The sequence below is a fragment of the Microcebus murinus genome, chromosome 3 (genome assembly GCF_040939455.1).
Source record: "Microcebus murinus isolate Inina chromosome 3, M.murinus_Inina_mat1.0, whole genome shotgun sequence".
NCBI classification, from domain to species: Eukaryota; Metazoa; Chordata; class Mammalia; order Primates; family Cheirogaleidae; genus Microcebus; species Microcebus murinus.
In genome coordinates, this window is record NC_134106.1 from 6450636 (window position 1) to 6470152 (window position 19517).

A 19517-nucleotide genomic window follows, 5' to 3' on the forward strand; every position below is an offset into this window, starting at 1 on the left:
AAAACATAAATTGCTACACTCACATTTCTATCAATGAAATATAAAAATATGCTCTAATGTTTTTAAAATAATAAATAAGTGGATTTTGGATAACATATTTATATTCTTAGCCAGTCTTTCTGAGATCCTGCACTGATGGGAAGGGGGAGTGGGCAAGAGTGAAGCATACAGCCCAAGGCCAAAGATCAAAGGGGCTCTGAAAGCTCCACAGGGAGAACCACCTTCAGACTCACTGGCCATGGGCTGGAATCTATCTGTGTTAAGTCTAGCTGAGTAATAATCACCTGGACAACCACTTAGAAATAGATTCTTAAATACTGGTCCCAGAATTTTTTATTCTCCAAGTCGCAAATGGGACCTTGAATTCTTTTTCTTTTTTTTTTTCTTTTTAGACTCCCCAGGCAAAAACTCACGTGCAACTATATTTGGAAAACGAGTGTCCTCATAAACCAACCTCATCTGCCACAAACCAACCTCAAAGTTAAGTAGAGATAATAGAGCCCAAAGGCAAAGGAAAGAACCACTTTTTAAATCTTTATGATTATAATACAAATTAAACCCAAATAAGACACCATCATACACCCACCAGATTGCCAAAATTTTAAAGTCTAACAATACCAAGTACAGACTATGATACAGTGGTATACTGTATATATACTGTGGTATATTCATACCACATGAAACTACACAAAACAACCACCATGAAAGAACTATAACTTCTCACAATAAAATAAAATGAACTCCAAACACATAATGTGCAAAAGAAGCATACATCTCTTGAATCCATTCAGAAGAATACATATAACATATAAACATATTTCATAAAAAGTCCCAATAAGGAAGCAATGAACCATATTGTCTGGGGATGCCTACATAACAGATAAAACTATAAAGAAGAATACGAAAATGATTATCAGTAAAGTCACTAAAGTGATTACCTAATGAAGGGACAGAAGAGGTTACAATAGGAAGAGACAGACAGGGAACTTTTGTGGGCTGGTAATCTATTTTTTGCCCAGGGTAGTTATACAGACACTGACTTTTTAGTTTTTTGTTAAACTTTATGTACTGATTATAGGTACTTTAATAAACAGGCACAAAAAAATATGTAATGGCTCTAATGAAACAGAGGCTTACATAAGTCCAAAGCAGCTATTCCTATTCAAAGAGCTTCACTTGACTAAATGGAAAGGCAAACAACTCTTGGATAGGAAGACACAGTATCACAAAGATGTTAATTGCCCAATATGTTAATCATTAAATTTAAGTCCATGCAAGAAAAATGTCAACATGATTTTTAAAAAAGAAAAATTGATTTAAAATTAATATAGAAATAGAAACACATAAGAGAACCAGGAAACTTATAATGGGGGTGGGACTTCCCTTTCAGAGGAGAGTAAAGCATCTTTCTTAAAAGCTAGAATGGGCTGGGCATGGTGGCTCACGCCTGTAATCCTAGCACTTTGGGAGGCCAAGGCGGGCGGATTGCTCAAGGTCAGGAGTTCGAAACCAGCCTGAGCGAGACCCCGTCTCTACCAAAAATAGACATAAATTAATTGACCAACTAAAAATATATATACAAAAAATTAGCCGGGCATGGTGGCACATGCCTGTTGTCCCAGCTACTTGGGAGGCTGAGGCAGGAGGATCGTTGAGCCCAGGAGTTTGAGGTTGCTGTGAGCCAGGCTGACACCACGGCACTCACTCTAGCCTGGGCAATAAAGTGAGACTCTGTCTCAAAAAAAAAAAAAAAAAAAAAAAGCTAGAATGATGAACAGATGAACAGACAGATCAGTGAAATATAACTGGAATTCAGATATAGATTCAAACACATAATGGGTACTCAGAATATGATAAACATAATATTTGAAAAATGTTCTGAGTAAAATAAAAGAACTCAGGAGCAATAAAAAAATTAGAATCAATTACATTACATAAACATTAAAAATTCCCTCTTGGCAAAAAACTACAAGCAAAGTCAAAAGACAAACAAAAAAACTTAAAAAGAATATTAATATAAGTCATATCACCAAGACCTTATTTCCTTAATTTATCTAAAGCTCCTAAAATCAATGAAGAATAACCACATAATAGAAAAACAGGCAGAGCAAAACAGGTGTGCTCAGTTCTCAGCAAAAGAATTACAAATTACTCATTCACATGAAAAGATGCCCAAACCATAATAAGAGAAATGGAAATTAAAATCAGAATAAAATATCATTTTCACCTGTCAGATAAACTCCAAAAGCAAACTGTATTGTCAAGCGTATAAGGCAACAGGCACACTGACACACTACTGGTGGAAGTACATACTGATTCAGTGTTGATAGAGAACAATTTGGAAATGTGGGAGATGAACTTACATTTATGTATATGTATTGCTGCACTGCTGTAATAGGAAAAACTGGAAAAGATAGGGCACTAGGTTAAGGATAGTATATTAAGTCAGTGGAATGAATGCTCAACAGCCATCACAAAACATGAGGCAGCCCTTAAGTACCAATGATCCTTTAGATATCCCATATCTAAAGCAGCAGACCATTTTCCCTTGTTACGAGAACTCAGAGTTTGTTCAGTAACCAGGCAGCCATTTGCCTCAAGACCCTCCCCTAGTCCCAAGGGGCAAATAAAGACTGGCAAATAGAGACTGGCCTCAGCCCATCACTGCCAACAACTAATTTAGGAAACGTACCTGTGCTGCAATTCTTAAAAAACAGACACAATAAAGATACTTGCTTTTTGCCTATGGACTTCGCAATTTACTTGAAACACACTGAATGGGAAAGGCACCTGGGAACCACGTGAGGAGCCGCCCGAGAGAAATAGGAAAGCAGAACAGAAAGGTTAAAGAACCTAGGGTTTGATGACATTGCTGAGCTACTGAATTAACCACTCCTGGATGCACTATCTCTGGAATTCCATGAGGTAATAAATATTCCCTCTGGAATATCTCTGGAAGGGCATCTGGTAACTGGTAGCAATGGCTGCCCCTCAGGGTCATGGATAGGGTAAAAGGGAGACTTATTTTTCACCATGTACCCCAGCTCCCTTACTATTTTGTACCATGGGCATTTATTATCTATTCCCAAATAGACATTTTTTAAAAAATGACACATGCTTGTTTTCAAATTTCCAAACAAAAAACTGAGCACCAGGATTTAAGATAGTAATTAACTCATCTCCCTACACTGAATCTGCAATGCTAGTTTCATCCCACTAAATTTTATGCAATAGCAACCATACCTTAAAGGATATTAGCATTTTCAAACATTTCTAGGCTACAGAAAAACGTTTTCAAGCAGAAAGTAAATTAAACCCCACTACTATTAATATTAGAGCCAACTTTGGTAGGATAATACAAAACATTTAATTCAAGACTACAACCTCCTCATAAATAGTGAAAATGAATTCAAACCTGCAAATTGGAGAAAAATGCCTTTTATAAGCCGTCATAAAAATATACAAATTAATCCTAGCACTCTGGGAGGCCGAGATGGACGGATCACTCAAGGTCAGGAGTTCGAAACCAGGCTGAGCGAGACGCCGTCTCTACTAAAAAAATATAAAGAAACTAATTGACCAACTAAAATATATATAAAGAGAGAAAAAATTAGCCAGGCATGGTGGTACATGCCTGTAGTCCCAGCGACTCGGGAGACTGAGGCAGGAGGATCGCTTGAGCCCAGGAGTTTGAGGTTGCTGTGAGCTAGGCTGATGCCACAGCACTCACTCTAAACTGGGCAACAGAGTGAGACTGTCTCAAAAAAAAAAAAAAAAAATATATATATATATATATATATATATACACACACACACAAATTACCTAGCAAAAAATAACATTCTGCACAAAATTCAAACTGAACACATCCAAAACTGAATTCATCACTGCACCTGCTCCCTGACCTATCTCTTCATCCTATCAAATTAGCCTCTCTCCTCCTAGGCCCCCAGTTTACTTAATGGGGTCACTTCTACCCAGCTCCTCAAGCCAGAAGCTCTGAAACCTTTACTCATATTTTTTGGGCTTCCAAAATACTTTTACAGTAATTTCTCTAAGCGCTTATATTAAATTGTCACTTACTGGCCTGTTAGTCTTACTTTCCCTTTAGACTGTGAGCCTCTTAAAGCTTGGGAACAAATTTTATTCATCTATGCATTCCTACCAATCCCTGAGTGGAGTGCCTGGTTCCATCAGTGCTTTTAATTTCACCTCAAGAATCTGCTTAAAATCAAGGGGAGCTGTCTAAGAGTGTAACAGTTCATATTTATCTTTCAGTTTTCTTTCAAGGGCTTAAAGCTCTTAATTGCTTCGATTAAAAAGTTCATAACTAGAAATTTAAAATACATACAAGATACATAAAGATACATTCTATTGAACATTTAATAAACACTTCTTATATAGGTAAAACGGATGAACAACACAGACATGGCTGTCCCTGCACTCACAAAACTTACAGGCCAGCAAGAAGACAATTAAATGAATACTAACGATGATGACCACTAAATTTTATGTTTGGTAAAGGACTGGCATCATGCAGTCAGAAAGTAAAGGGATTTATTTGGCGTGACTCTCTCAAGACTGTTTCCTATCTTATGAATTACATGGCTACTGCCCATCCTAATCCCACATAAACCAAACACACTGGGTTCAGCCAGGGGGGAGCCTTATTCTGCAAGGACAGCCCTGTACGTCAGACACATCCTCTTCTCATCTCCAGACAATGGCACAGAGAACTGCCAGGGTAGAGCCCAGATATCCCATAAACTCCTATTCCTTGCTAAAGCTGATGTTATTAAAAACAGCCAGACTCCCAGGGGGTGATTAACTTACAAATCCCTAAGTGTATTCTCAGATCATCCACAGAAACCAAAAATTAGTGAGCTTTTCCAAATATACAGAAACAGAAAGCAAGTGATTCAATCAAGACACCACAGAGATTAAAAGCAGTTATCTTCTACCTACCAGGTTCATCAGAGCTTACTTCATTTTGATCTCAGTCTTAACCAAATATACAAAATTCCTGAAAACTAAGAAGGAATTTATTTATGCTCCCTTGTGAAATTAAAAGGTACTAGATTAACTGCATCTACAACTGCTAAACTATGAAACTCAACTAAAGGTGATATACAGAAATATAGTCCAGCTGAAAAATAAATAAAGCTCAACATACATCCCAAAAAATCACACAGAATAAAAACACAAAGGAAGGACAGGTTTGCTTCCTAGCCACAGAACTGTCAAACTTGCTCAGACAAATGAGTAACCAAGAAGTTCATCCCTGAATAAGATAAAAGGGGATGAATACAAGAATAAGGAACTCCTTTTATATAGAGAAGAGTTGGTGGCGGGGGGTATGAATATATGTGTGTGTGTATTTAAATGTTTAGCCTCCTAGGTGGTTACAAATAATACCAGCAATTCAGAAGACCTACTGAAGGGGAAAACAAAGTAGTTTAAATTCATAATGACTGGATAAACAAATCTGATATATCCATACAATAGGATATTACTTGATAATAAAAAGAAATGAAATATTGACACACATTATAGCACAGATGAATCTCAAAATAATTATGTTGAGTGAAAGAAGCCAGACAAAAAGAGTGCCTACTGTATGATTCCATTTATATAAATTTCTAGAAAATGCAAAGTAATCTATAGTAACAAAAAGCGTATCAGTGGTCACCTAGTGGTGGAGGGCAGGAGAGGCAGGAGGGGAATAGCACCAAAGGGCACGACTAAACTTTCAGAGGTCAGAGATACGTTTATTATCTCTATTGTGGTAAAGGTTTTATGGGTGGATACCTATGTCAAAACATCGAATTTTACACTTTTAATATGTACAGTTTATTGTCTGTCGTTTATACCTCAAAAAAGCTGTTTAAAATGTTTTTAAAAATAAATAAATTCACATTGACCATCTTTGGGTTTAACCAAAAACCTTATAATGTGAGTGACACTACTTTTACTTTTGAAGGATATTTCATTTAAGTTTCACATCACGCTTTGTGGGCCAGCAATTTTGGAATGAATACAGATGTGGAATACTTAAATGTCTATATTACCTCCCCATTGATCCTTTTCCTGGTTTGAAAGAAGCTAGAAGCATTACAGTAAAAACTCCCATCATTTCAAGTGTCTCACAGATATTCTCTGGAACTCAATAAATGTCTGATTTTCAGAACACAAGGGACCTTAAAAGACCATCCAGTCCAACTTTCTCAACTTAAAGAAGACAACTGAAGAGCCCACCCTGTCCCAGGGAGTTCATCCAGCCCTAAAGCTGTGAGGTCAGCTGTATATTGCTGATACCTAACTTTGCAATTTCAGTCTTGACCTCTCCAACGAACTTCAGACATTTACTCAACTGCCCACTAAATCACCTCACTTGAATGTCTAGTTAAGTATCTAAAACTCACTGCGGCCAAAAGGGAACTGCTGACTCTCCTCACCACCAACTCCTCCTCCCCAAGCTCACCCATCTCAGTAAATGCACCATCATAAACTCAGTTGCTCATCTCCTACCTTCCACATGGAATCCATTCTTAAGTCTTTAACCGTGTCTTTAAAGGACATCTCCAAAGCTGCTCCAGGCTCCATCTCCACTGCTGCCATCATTCTCCCCTAGACAATGGCTCCTTAGGTCTCCCGATTTCCTCTTGCCTCAGTCGAGAACAGCAGCCACAGCCATGGGACCATCAATCCCCAGACCTAAAGTATTCTAACAGACTGCCCACCATGATGAAAACAAAAATCCTAACTCCTTGTTCTGCCCTAAAAGAATGAGGCCACCTCCAGTAGCCTACAACAGTCTACAATATTTCTCTGACTGACTATACTTCAACCACACTGATCTTCCCCAACACACCAAACCTATTTCTACCTCAAGGCCAAGACTTGCCTCATTTCCATCCCTGGAATACACACATATTTCACCATTTGCATCTCAACTCAAATATCACATCTTCAAAACTTTCCCAGATCTCAAAATCTAAAGTGGCATCCCCAATCACTTATCACAGACCCCATTTTACTGTCTAGTAAGTATCTAAAACTGACTAATACTTTACAGTACTTATCACTATCTAAAATTATCTTGTAAATTTGCTTACCTACTTATTATACTTGCTAATAAAATTTATTTACTTATTAATTCATTCATTCCTGCTATGACTATCAGAATCATTAGCACAAATAAGAACTTTGATCTTTTCCTAATTTAACTTAAAAGCATTCATCTCCAGGCACCTAGGTGCTACTGGGTAAAAAGCAACCACTCTTTAAAAGAAAAAAAAAAAAAAAAAAAAAAGGTCAATTTTGATCCTTCTGTTCATAAGCATGACGACTGGGTTTCATGCTCATGTTTGAGATGTGCCTCCCTCAACACTTTTTATGACTTGGGCACATTTCTCCTCTGACATTAAAAAAAAAGAGGTTAATTTTAACTGTCCTATTAATTTTACAAGGCTTCAAATTATGATTCTAAAGTACTGAAAAACTCACTGTATTCCTGGCCTACCTCACTATCATCAGATTTCAGTTCAATACAGTATCCACTGACAGATATGATGATTTAATTTGAAATTATACTGCCTCCCACTAAAATAGTATGCTTTTTGACAAGGATCATGTAAATATAAAAAGTAATAACTGTTAATGATTAGCTTGGTATCTGAGACACCTTGCCTCTAGGATATTTAGTCATTAAGCACCTATATAATACACTATCTAAATGAGCCAATTTAAGCATTTTTAATTTCTTACTTTTCTTTTTCAGAATTTAAGTTTTCAGACACTGCTACCAAAAAAATTACAACCAATTTATTTTGGCTCTTGATGTCACACACTGTAAACGATCTTGCAGTAAATCATTTAAGATAATCACTGGAATGTACATTTCACAAGGACAGGGATTTTTATCTATTTTGTTTATCGTATCCCCCAGCACCTATTTCTGGCATGTTATCAGCTTAACATAGACCTATTGTTAAATACTTGCAAGTTCACATTTCGTTTTATCTTATGCAGCTCACCATATTATCCCAAATTTAGAGGGCACTGCCAATGATATGTGTAATATCTTCTTGCTATTGCTTGATGCCATTATAATACTAAGCATAAGCTGAACAGTAATTTCAAATCACAAATATCTGACTTTCCAACTACACAGCAACATGTCGCAAATTGATGGCAAGAGATCAACACAGATTCTCTCACATACAGTGTGCTGAGGGGGCAGAACTCAACAAGGAGTCATGGCACGCTGACCACACAACTAAAACTTCTAATGCTGTCTGCTCTAGGCCTAGGAAGAAAGCCACAGATAGAAGACCACCTGAACACCCAGACTTCAGACTGCCAGATTAGCAAAGATTTACACCAACCCTCAGGTGAATGTTCAGTAGCTTTACATAGCTGATAAAGAAGGCCACCATAATTAAGCAGTCAAAGGCTGCAATTATGAATCATAGAAAAGTAGCTCAGTTTTGAGGTGTGTTGCAAGAAATTTATACTAATGATATTTAAAATAATCAAGTTTGTGAACAATTTACTTTAATATAAAGATTATCTCCAAAACACTACTCTTTACCTCACATTTCTAAGAAAAAAAAAAAAAAAACAGTAGAGATGCAACTAGTTTGCTAGGAACCACACATGACACAGTGTACACAGTGGAAATATGTGCCACATGAATGCTATCTATCACATCACAGCAGGCTGACAACTGCAGATCTCAAGCAACAGCTCACTACCACCTAATAAACCCTAAATACAAATCCTTGCTCCAGCCTTGACCAAGTAACCTCTGGCATTTACGATCTTTTTAATGTCATAGTTTCCTAATATGAAAATAAGAATAACCCTTACCTACATTTGCCAATTGTGAAATTTATAAAGAAAAAGAAAAATGAACAAACATATACTTCTGATCCTTTGATCAACACGGTCTGCCCACCTGGCCAGCTGGATTGAGGTGGAGCAGGTTCAGCCCGTCAGGAGAGCTCCAGTACATGGCAAGAAGACATGAAAATAGGCAGTGATTTTAAAAACAGAATGTTTTATAAAATTATTATGCATTATACCACTTCACATTCACCAAGATGCCTACAATCAAAAAGACAAATAACAACATCATCAAGAATATGGAGAAACTGGAACCCTCACATATTGCTAGTGGGAATGCAAAATAGTAGTTACTTTGGAAAACAGTTCCTCAAAATGCTAGAAATAGTTACCATAGGACCCAGAAATTCCACTCCCAGTTATACACCCAAGAGAACTGAAAACTTAAATCCACACTAAAACTTCTACACAAATGCTCCCAGCAGCAGTATTCGTCATAGATAAAATGTGACAACTCAAATGTCCATCAATGAATGAATAAATAAAATGCAGTATATATATCCCTATGACTATTATTTGGCAATAATAATGTGTACTGACACACGCTCAGACATGGATAAACTCTGTAAACATTATGCTAATGAAAGAAGCCAGACACAAAAGACCACATATTATATGATTCCACTTATATGAAATGTCCATAATAGGCAAATTTATAGAGACAGAAAGTAAATGAGTTGTTACTTAGAGCAGAGAGGGCTGGGAAAAATGGGGAGTGACAGCTAATGAGTACAGTATTTCTTTTTTGTGATGAAAATATCCCAGGTTAGACAGTGGTGATAGTTGTACAACTCTGTGGATATACTGAAACTACTGAATTGTGCACTTTAAATGGGTAAGTTGTTTGGCAAGTGAATTATATTTTGATAAAGCTATTAAAATATATTGTGCATTACCTTTAACAATATAGAGCTGTCAATGATCAAATGACATCTCTGAGCAAGATGAAGTATGTAAATGTTGCCACCTTAGCACCCCCATTCCATGTAGCTCACAAAGCCCTGTCACAGCCTCCCAGACCCACGACCAAGAGGTCTCCCTAGGGTGTTTCTGCCAAAGCTACCAGAGAAGGTGCTCTCTCTTCCTGGGATCACAAGTGAAGCTGGTTTCAACTGGAGCTGCCTGCAGCCACCTCCCACCACAACAAAGAGAAACTCTTCTGACAGGAGAGAATAGGCCAATACTCAAAGAAAAGCAGAATGCGGGTGGAGGGTCAGATAAGGAGGGAGACGGAGGGAGAAAGAAAGAGACAGAGAGATGAAGAGGATAATATTATTGGAGCATTTGCATGCAGCCATACTAACTAGTTTCTGTAATTTGCTTTCAGGAGAGTCTTAATATGTCATTTCATTACAAACTCTTTTCCTATTTAACTGATGAACTTTCTAAGGATCTATGCACAAGTAAAACTAAATCCTGGGCCTCTTTGCTTAATAAAAAGACATATGAAACATTGGGAAGAGCACACACAGCTCAATAGTTAATGAAGTCAGATAGACTTAGGTTCAAACGTGAGTACTGGGCTTACCAAGTGATCTTGGATACACTACTTAACTTCTCCAAATCTTTATAGTTATCTCTTCTGTGAAATGGAAATCCTGGCTTTGGTTTCCTCACAGGTAGGCTGCGGAAAGAATTAAATGAGATAACCCATGGAAGCATCTCAATACTGTACCGTGTTTACCCAAAAATAAGACAGGGTCTTATATTTATTTTTCCTCAAGAAGGCACTCTAGGGCTTATTTTCAGGGGATGTGTTATTTTTTCTAAGTACGGTACAACAATCTGCATTTATTCAAATATAGTTAGGTCATCTTCTTCTGGAACATCATCATAACTCTCCAAACCCCGAATTCCATCCTGAATTTCTTGCGACTCTATTTCCTTTAGAACCATTGGCCTCAATCTCTCCTGTTGAGCAATAGAGCTCTCATGGGCAGATGAGAAGAGCTGCTCATCTTCTTTCCCGCTCCGCTACGAAATGCATGGGTTGTGTAGATACGCTGCGTAGCCACGCCCATCACTAGGGCTTATTTTATGGGTAGGTCTTATTTTGGGGAAACACAGTACCTGACACATGTAAACAGCTACCATTACTAGTAAACTCATGATTTATCACGGATATACTTTTAGCATAGAAAAATTTTGTTTGAAAGCAAAGTAATTTGAATAAAACTAGTAGATAAGGCCTGGAAAAATTGTTACTATGCTTCAAAAAAATATTTCTCATTCATTTGGAAAGCATTATCCTTAAGGTATGTTAGACACTAAACCTAGTAGTAGTAAATACATTAGCCAGAATCCAAAATGTTAATTCATAAAAATCAATTCCAGTTTTTAGCTAATCTTGGTTCAACACAGACTTTTGTCAGAATAACTTTTTCTTAGCCTTCAGTCTGTAATCAGTTTTGGAAATCAGTCCCCACTTGCAAATAGTCAGTTCTAGAGAACTATTTAGAATGCCAGGCAAAGCATGCTTTGCTTCTGTGACTCTGTGCATATTACTGCATCTACCTGGGGAAATTCCCTCCATCCATCTACTGCCTATGTGGATATCACTAACTTAGCCTAGACATAAGTTCTCCCCTAAAGTGATCCTATGATCACCCAGCTCTGAGGTTATTTATTCATTCAACAAAGATTTACTGAGAACCTACTACGTGCAGGGTACCATACTAGGCGCTAGACATGCAAAAGAGAACAAAACAGGTACTTCTCTGCGTCATCATGGGGACTTGTTCCCTCCTCGGTAGAACACTAACCACACTGATTTCTGACTTTCTAATTACTTCTCTGTAACCCCTACTAGAGTCTCTACGGCCCCCAGGCCACCTGCAGCCCACGGAGGACATTTATCTGGCCCGCCAGGTGTTTTTGCCACCGCTGCCTGTCCTGCTTAGCAACCGAATCATCCTGGGCCCACAGTACACATGTGTGGAATGTGCGCCACACTCTCCAACAGCCCTCCAACGGTATGAGGGACAGTGAATTGGCCCCCTGTTTAAAAAGTCTGAGGATCCCTGCAAGCCTATGGTCCCCCACCCCCAGGCTGCGAACCAATAGCGGTGAGTGGCCTGTTAGGGACCAGGCTACAAAACTCAGCCACTCCCACAAGGAAATTGTCTGGGGACCCGTCATTGCTCCCCATCATCACCTGAGCTCCACCTCCCCCTCCACCCCGCCTGTGGAAAAACTGTCTTCCACGAAACCAGTCCCTGGTGCCAAAAAGGTTGGGGACCACTGCTCTATGCAACCTCAGGACAGGGACCTTATTGAATCGGATTTTCACTGTACCACACTGTTTTGAACAATAACTCATGAAAAAAATGTTACACAAAATGAAATTTGTGTCTGCACAGTATAACCACAGTACAGCTACTTGCATGGTCAAAGAGACTAACGCATAGCAAACTCTGACGTGTACTGAGGCACAGACTTTACAGGTCACTCCCAGCGGTGCTGAACACACCTGTCATTTAGGTCCTGGCTGCACCTAGAACTTGATCCAAATTACATGATATAGATAGGATATAAAATATATATTTATTGTTATAAATATATATTAGATGATATTTTCTATTGCAAATAAATTTACATAAGGTAAGGAAGAATAAAGTTGCAAACAGATTACCTGACATGGAAATTTCTTAGGTGAAATGCGCCAATTCACCTAAAAAAGCACAAACTACTATAACTCACCCAATATGAAACAGATAATTTGAATTGCCCCATAACTGTTAAGGAAACTGAATTTGTAATTAAAAATCTCCTGAGGAAACAAACAAAAACCTCTAGACCTAGATGGTTTCACTGGAGAATTCTACCAAATGTTTAAAAAAAAATTAACACCAAGTTCACACAATCCCTTGCAGAAAATAGAAGTGGAAGGAATACTTCTCAATTCAATAAAGCGACTATTTCAGACAAGGAGACTAGAGAGACATGAGAACTAAATGCAATCTGTGATTCTGAACTGGATTCCATTGCTAAACTGGACTTGGTAGAATAGCTGGTAAAACTTGAATAAGGTCTGAAGATCTGATGGTAGAAATGTATTAATTTCCTAATTTTGATAGTCATTTTGAGATTATGCAGAAGAATATCATTTTTTATAGAAAAATACCATGAAAGTATTCAGAAGTTATGGGGCAACAAATCAGCAACTTACTCTCAAATGGTTCAGGAAAAAGAAAAAGTTCTCTAAATTGTACTTGTAACTTTTCTGTAAGTCTAAGATTTTTTTCAAAATTAAGGAAAATTATTTTTTAAACAAACAATATAGGATATCTTTATGATCTCACCATATTAAAAATTTCCTAAACTACGTATAAAAAATTGCAAATCGTGAATAAAATGTTATAGATTCAATAACATGAAAATTGAGAACTCTATAAAATGGAATATTATCCAGCCTTTAAAAGGAAAGAAATTTTGGCACATGTGACAACATGGATACACTAAGTGAAATAAGCCAGTCACAAAAGGCAGATGCTGTAAGTTTCCACTCATACGAGGTATCTAGCATAGTCAAATTTGTACAAACTGAAACCCAGAGGCTGGGGCTAGGAGAAACGGCGAGTTGTTTAATGGACAGAGTTTCAGATTTGCAAGATAAAAAAGTTGTGGAGATCTGTTGTTAAACATTGCGAATATATCTATCATTACTGAGCTATACACTTTAAAAAGGTTAATACAGTAAATTTTACTTTTTTTTTACCACATGCACATATACATTTGTTGTTAACACTATGAAGAAAAGCAAGGAAATGACAAACACAATACTCTAGAAGTCACTCCTCTCTGTGATGAAGATCTAAAAAGGACACAGAGGGACCTTAAAAAGGTTTTCCTTACGCTGGAGTCTGAGGGTGGTATTTATCATCCTCTAAAAGTACATGGTGATTGTATATATTTCTCCTGCAAATCCAATTTTTGAAATCAACTTGCCAGTAAAGGGAGGATGAACTAGTACAAAAAGCTCTAAAAATAAAGAATTTGGGGGAAGGGAAGGAAACCATGGATTCTCCCAATATTGCTAACTTAAAATTCTATTTTCTAAATAATAATGGATCAATTTCTATATAGCAACTTAAACTTTAATTGATGAGTGGCCAAATGTTATGTAATTTTACATAATTACCAAATATCTTTTAAATATGGAGCCAAATAATATAAATCCTTCACCCTCCCTACTTTCATCATTGACACAGGATGTCAAGACAGGACAGCCAATCAGCCCCCACTGGTCAGAGAAGAGTCCAAGCGAGATTGGAAGCAGGAAGAGGCGCGGAGGGCCGGCGTTGTGCCCAGAAAAGGACGAAAGCTGGCACCTGCATCAGAAGGCAGCTTGTGCAGGGCCTCCCACTCCTGACTGATTTCCCTCTGAGAGAGAAAAATGTAATATGCTGGCACACTGGCTGTCTTTGAGGCTTAAAAATATATGCACATAATTCCTCGGAAGAAAAACTAAAATTTCCAATTCCTTTTCTCAATAGTTTTAAGATACCCAAATCAAAGTCTGAAGCTTCCACTGCTTAACTGGCTATATTAGCTGGGACTCAAAGTCAGACACAGAAAGGCCACTGATGCTGACTGAAAATCACCTATATCACCTATATTTTTATTCACAATGCTTTGAGGGGGGAAAAAAGAGTTTGATTTTAATGTTTTTCATCATTCTAATCAAATTACCACAGGTTCTTTAACTCTAGCAAACCAAATTCTTACTCTGAAAACACAATGGAATTCTTTAAAGATAAAATGTGTGACCCCAAATAGCATCTTGAGCCATCCCCTATACTACCCTAACCTCCAGACTCACATCTTCAACGATCTATACAACATTTCTACTGAAGATCTAACAAGCATCTGAAACTTAACACAGCCCAGAGAAAAGTCCTTTTTTTTTTTTTTTTTTTTTTTTTGTGGGACAGAGTCTCACTTTGTTGCCCAGGCTAGAGTGCCATGGTGTCAGCCCAGCTCACAGCAACCTCAAACTTGCTATGTTGCTCAGGCTGGTCTTGAACTCCTGACCTCAAGTCATCTTCCCACCTCACCTCGGCCTCCCAGAGTGCTAGGATTACAGGCACTTGAGCAACCATGCCAGGCCAGAAAAGTCTTTCATATCCAACCCTTCCCACGCTTCAAAAGCCACTTCTCTTCCAGTCCCTACCGTGCCCCAATTATCTGCCTGGCTGTTTAGGCCAAAAACTTAGGAGGCATCATCCTTCATTCTTCTTTTTCTCAAATCCACATTTAATCCATCAGTGAGTCGCTCAGCTCTACCTTCAAGTATATTCCAAATAAGACCACGTCTCACGACACCCAGTGTTACCACCATCACCCAGCCCAGACTACTGCCACCACAACACAGCTGCTCCCCATGTCACTCCTGCCCTCCATGCACTAATGAGATCTTTTTTAAAAGATAAATCATTCCTCTATTCAAAACATCCATAGCTTCCCCTATGCATGGGCCACTTAGAATGACTCCTCCCAAAGAGTGCAATATGGAAAATTGGGGTAAAAAAGAGAAGCTTTACAGTGGAGAAATCTAACACTACCCTCAGCCAAGTGATCAAAATTAACATCAACAGTGATCAGTCATATTGAAAGTACATACCTTTGATATATGTGATGAAAATGATACTTCGTCTCTTTGGTCTTCCTCCTAAACATCCATAATCTCAGGCTAATCATGAGAACAATATTTGACAAATCCCACTGGAGGGATATTCTACAAAATCCCTGACCAGTACTCCTCAAAGCTATCAAGGTGATCAAAAAAATAATAATAATAATAAGTCTGAGAAACTGTCACAGTCTAGAGGAATCCAGGGAGAAACAATGATAAAATATAATGTGGTAACCTGCACAACAACCAGCAACACAAAAAGGACCCTGTTATGGACCCTGTTTGTGTCCCCTCTACATTCATACATTGAAGCCCTAAACCCCAATGTAATGGTATTTGGAGATGGGACCTTTGGGAGGTAATTAAGGTTAGATGAGGTCATGAAGGCGGGGTTGGTGGGATTAGTGCCCTTACAAAAAGAGACATCAGAGAACTCAATCTTCTAGCAAGAACGCACCTAGAAAGGGCCACGTGAGCATGCCACAAGATAGTGGCCATCTGCAAGAGAGGAAGAAATTCCTCGCCAGAATCCAACCATGCTGGCGCCTTGACCTCACACTTCCAACACCCAGAACTGTGAGAAAATAAATTTCTATTGTTTAAGCCCCCTGTTTACAGTCTATGTTATTTTGTTACGGCAGCTAACTAATATAGACCTTAAGCAAAAACTAAAAAAATTAAGTATAGAGTTCAGTTTATAATAATGTATTGCTTCACTGGTTGTAACAAATGACCGTACTAATATAACATGCTAACACTAGGAAAAACTGGACTTAGATATATGCAAACTCTGTACCATCTTCATAACTTTTTATAAATTTAAAATTATACTAAAATAAAAAGTTTATTTTCAAAAAATCTGACTGCTTCCAATATTTAAATTATAAACAAACGTCTCCTAATCTTTCACTCATCACCTAATACCTATATTTTGCTTACCATACTTGCATTCAAATGGATTACATAGGACATGAGTTACACAAGTGTTATCCATTTGTTAAAATTGCTCAAACTGCACATTTAAGATCTGTGTGCATTTCACCATATGTAAGTTATACTTTCACAATTTTTTAAAAATATGCGAATGCCAACATGAAAATTCTGATTGCTTCCCAGCTTTTTGGCTAAGATCAAGTGTAATAAAAACTCTGATGAAATAAAAGTACCCTTGAACTTGGTGGCTTAAAACAATATTTCTTTTGCTCTTTAATCTGCAATTTGGGTAAGATTCAGCAATACCTCATTGCTGCTCTACTTGGCATCAGCCACAGACTGGAATTATCTAAAGGCTTGCTCACTCACATGCCAGACAGCTGATGCTGGCTGCCATCTGAGATCTCACCTGGGGCTACAGATTCAAACACCTACACGTGGCCTCTTTATGTGCTCTAGATTTCCACACAATATGAGTGGGTGGGTTACAAAAATTTGCAATTCAGTATGTGTCCAATTCTGTTACAATACACTCTCTCTCTAAACAAAAGTTGCCTCTGGATTGAAGAATAACAGGTGATCTTTAAGTTTTCATATGTATATATGTTTATATTTCAGAAATTTTATACAATGAAGATGTATTACTTTCCAAATCAGATACAAAATACACAAACCAAATTCAGTTCCCTACTAGGGTACATATAATACATTAGTGAAAACACAAATGAAATTGGAAATGCACAAACGTCAAACATACTTACATGTTACAAAGAAAAATCAGCTCCCAAACAACACAAATATTATAAAATACCTAATTTCACCTCATGTTTTTAAGTTACAGAAGAACTGAAGTTTGGCTCTGCCCTCAGCTACTCAGCCCAAATCCACTGTTTTGCTTTCTTTGGGGTCTTGGCCTTCAAAAGGCCAAATAGCCTGATGCCTCCTTCCTGATCATTTATATTATGGCATTCCTAAACTTGTGGAGATCAGTTATCATTTGACAACCTAACATATCATCATTTCTAACCATCGAAATAACACACAATAATACAAACAATGCATGTCATTAATATTTATTAAGCTATGAATATTAACTTTCAAATACATATAGAGAAGTATTCTACATTTAACTTGGAGTGAAAATCAGTCATATGATTTATATCTTAATGTTCTATTAGTTAAAATATAAACTTTTTTATTATAAGTGTAAGATAATATAATAACTGATGAGTATAAAAACTATTAACAGGGAAACAAATGAGTCAATGAGTACTTATAAAGGGTTCATTTATATGGTAAGTTTAGGAAGAACATTATATCCTTTGAGTCAAGTATTTTTAAAGACAATAAAAGATTAGATTATTTCACTTCTAAATAATTTCATATACTAACTTAAAAAAATTAACTTTAAGAACTGTATTTGATTTTTAGTTATTTAGTTCTATTTAAGTCATGAAAAATGGCCTTTTGTAGACACTCTATTTGCAAATGCTACACACCTGGCCAGGCTCAGTGGCTCACGCCTGTAATCCTAGCACTCTGGGAGGCTGAAGCGGCAGATAGATTGGGCTCAGGAGTTCAAAACCAGCCTGAGCAAGAGCAAGACCACATCTCTACTAAAAAAATAGGAAGAAATTAGCTGGACAACTAAAAATATATAGAAAAAATTAGCCGGGCATAGTGGCACATGCCTGTAGTACCAGCTACTCGGGAGTCTGAGGCAGAAGGATCACTTGAGCCCCAGAGTTTGAGGTTGCTGTGAGCTAGGCTGAAGCCATAGCACTCTAGCCCAGGCAACAGAGTAAGACACTGTCTCAAAAAAAAAAAAAAAAAAAAAAAGCTACACATCTTCTGAGAATGAATTAAAAGCAGAGTAATTAGCTTTGCCATCTCAATTTCACAAGGAGAAAAAACCCTAAACTCACATATACTATTCATAATGAATCATACATAATAAATATATATAAGGAGTATGAAGATAAAAAGAAAACCGGGGTATCTAACACAACTATTGTACTCACTAAACCTAAAATCAAGTCTTAGAATGTTTGGGGAAGATAGCTATTGTTTTGACTCAATAGAGAGAAACAAACATTTGCAGAAATGATTAGAGGACACTGTCAAATCATTTTCAGGAATTGAAGACAAAGAAATCTTTGGGATTTATCTGGATGATATTCAGCTTTAACTCAATGTTGTTTTTAACACTCAGCCATTAGACCCATGACCACAAATATAATTTGATAAACTCGTATTTAAATACAATTTTAGGCCAGGCAAGGCCTGTAATCCTAGCACTGTGGGAAGCGGAAGCCAAGGCGAGACGGGAAGATCACTTGAGGTCAGGAGTTCAAGACTAGCCTAAGCAAGAGTGAGACCCCATCTGTGCCAAAAATAGAAAAAAAATAGCCAGATGTGGTGGCGGGTGCCTATAGTCCCAGCTACTTGGGAGGCTGAGGCAGGAGGATAACTTGAGCCCAGGAGTTTAAGCCAGCAATGAGCTATGATGATGCCACTGCACTCTACCTGGCGGGACAGAGTGAGACTCTTGTCTCAAAAAAACAAGAACAAAAATCTTCAATAACACATTTCCAGCATGTCACACATGTTCTTCAGCTATATACTCTTTGACACCTTAACACACAATCAGCCATCTCAAGTAAAATGAGTCCTCTGAGTCTAAAGAAGTGATATTTGGGAATGCCTCATAGTTTCTATCATTTTCTCAACGGGATTATTTATGAGAACATGCTTATTACTAAATCAGCAATTTTATTTTTTAAGTACATTTTAGTAAATAACAGAGGCAAAAAGCAATAAATCTTCAAACAAGTATATCAACACTGCAAAACTCAAAAGAGGGCAACACTTGGAAAGTGAGCTTTTCAAGATGTAGGGCTACACCATCCCATGAGAGCTATAAATGTTCATCATGAGCCCATGAAGTCCGTATTAGAAGATTTGTGGGTATTGGTGCCTAATGTACTAATCTGCAATTCTTCATAAGCCAACCATGTTAAAAAAGAATGGGAAGTCTCCAATTTT

The 19517-nt window shown here is 37.5% G+C and overlaps 1 protein-coding gene and 1 non-coding gene across 5 annotated transcripts in view; one reads left to right on the top strand and one right to left on the bottom strand.

Moving 5' to 3' along the window:
• Positions 1-19517, bottom strand: part of MBOAT2 (membrane bound glycerophospholipid O-acyltransferase 2) — a 134701-nt gene that overhangs the window by 97377 nt on the left and 17807 nt on the right. Inside the window, exons 1-2 of one of the 4 annotated variants that reach the window (XM_012785719.3) lie at positions 10434-13183; positions 8958-9003 (exon numbers count right to left, since the gene is read on the bottom strand). The exons of 2 other annotated variants lie outside the window; for them this stretch is intronic. In XM_012785719.3, the coding sequence (XP_012641173.1) occupies positions 8958-9003; positions 10434-10567 (180 nt within the window). In that variant the 5' untranslated portion in view covers positions 10568-13183. Of the gene's footprint in view, positions 1-8957; positions 9004-10433; positions 13184-19517 lie in introns of those variants that run through there. One more of the 4 variants, XM_012785721.2, reaches the window with a different exon arrangement.
• LOC142870400 (small nucleolar RNA U13) lies at positions 7322-7421 on the top strand. The gene has a single exon (XR_012918802.1). It is a non-coding gene; the product is annotated as a small nucleolar RNA U13 (small nucleolar RNA).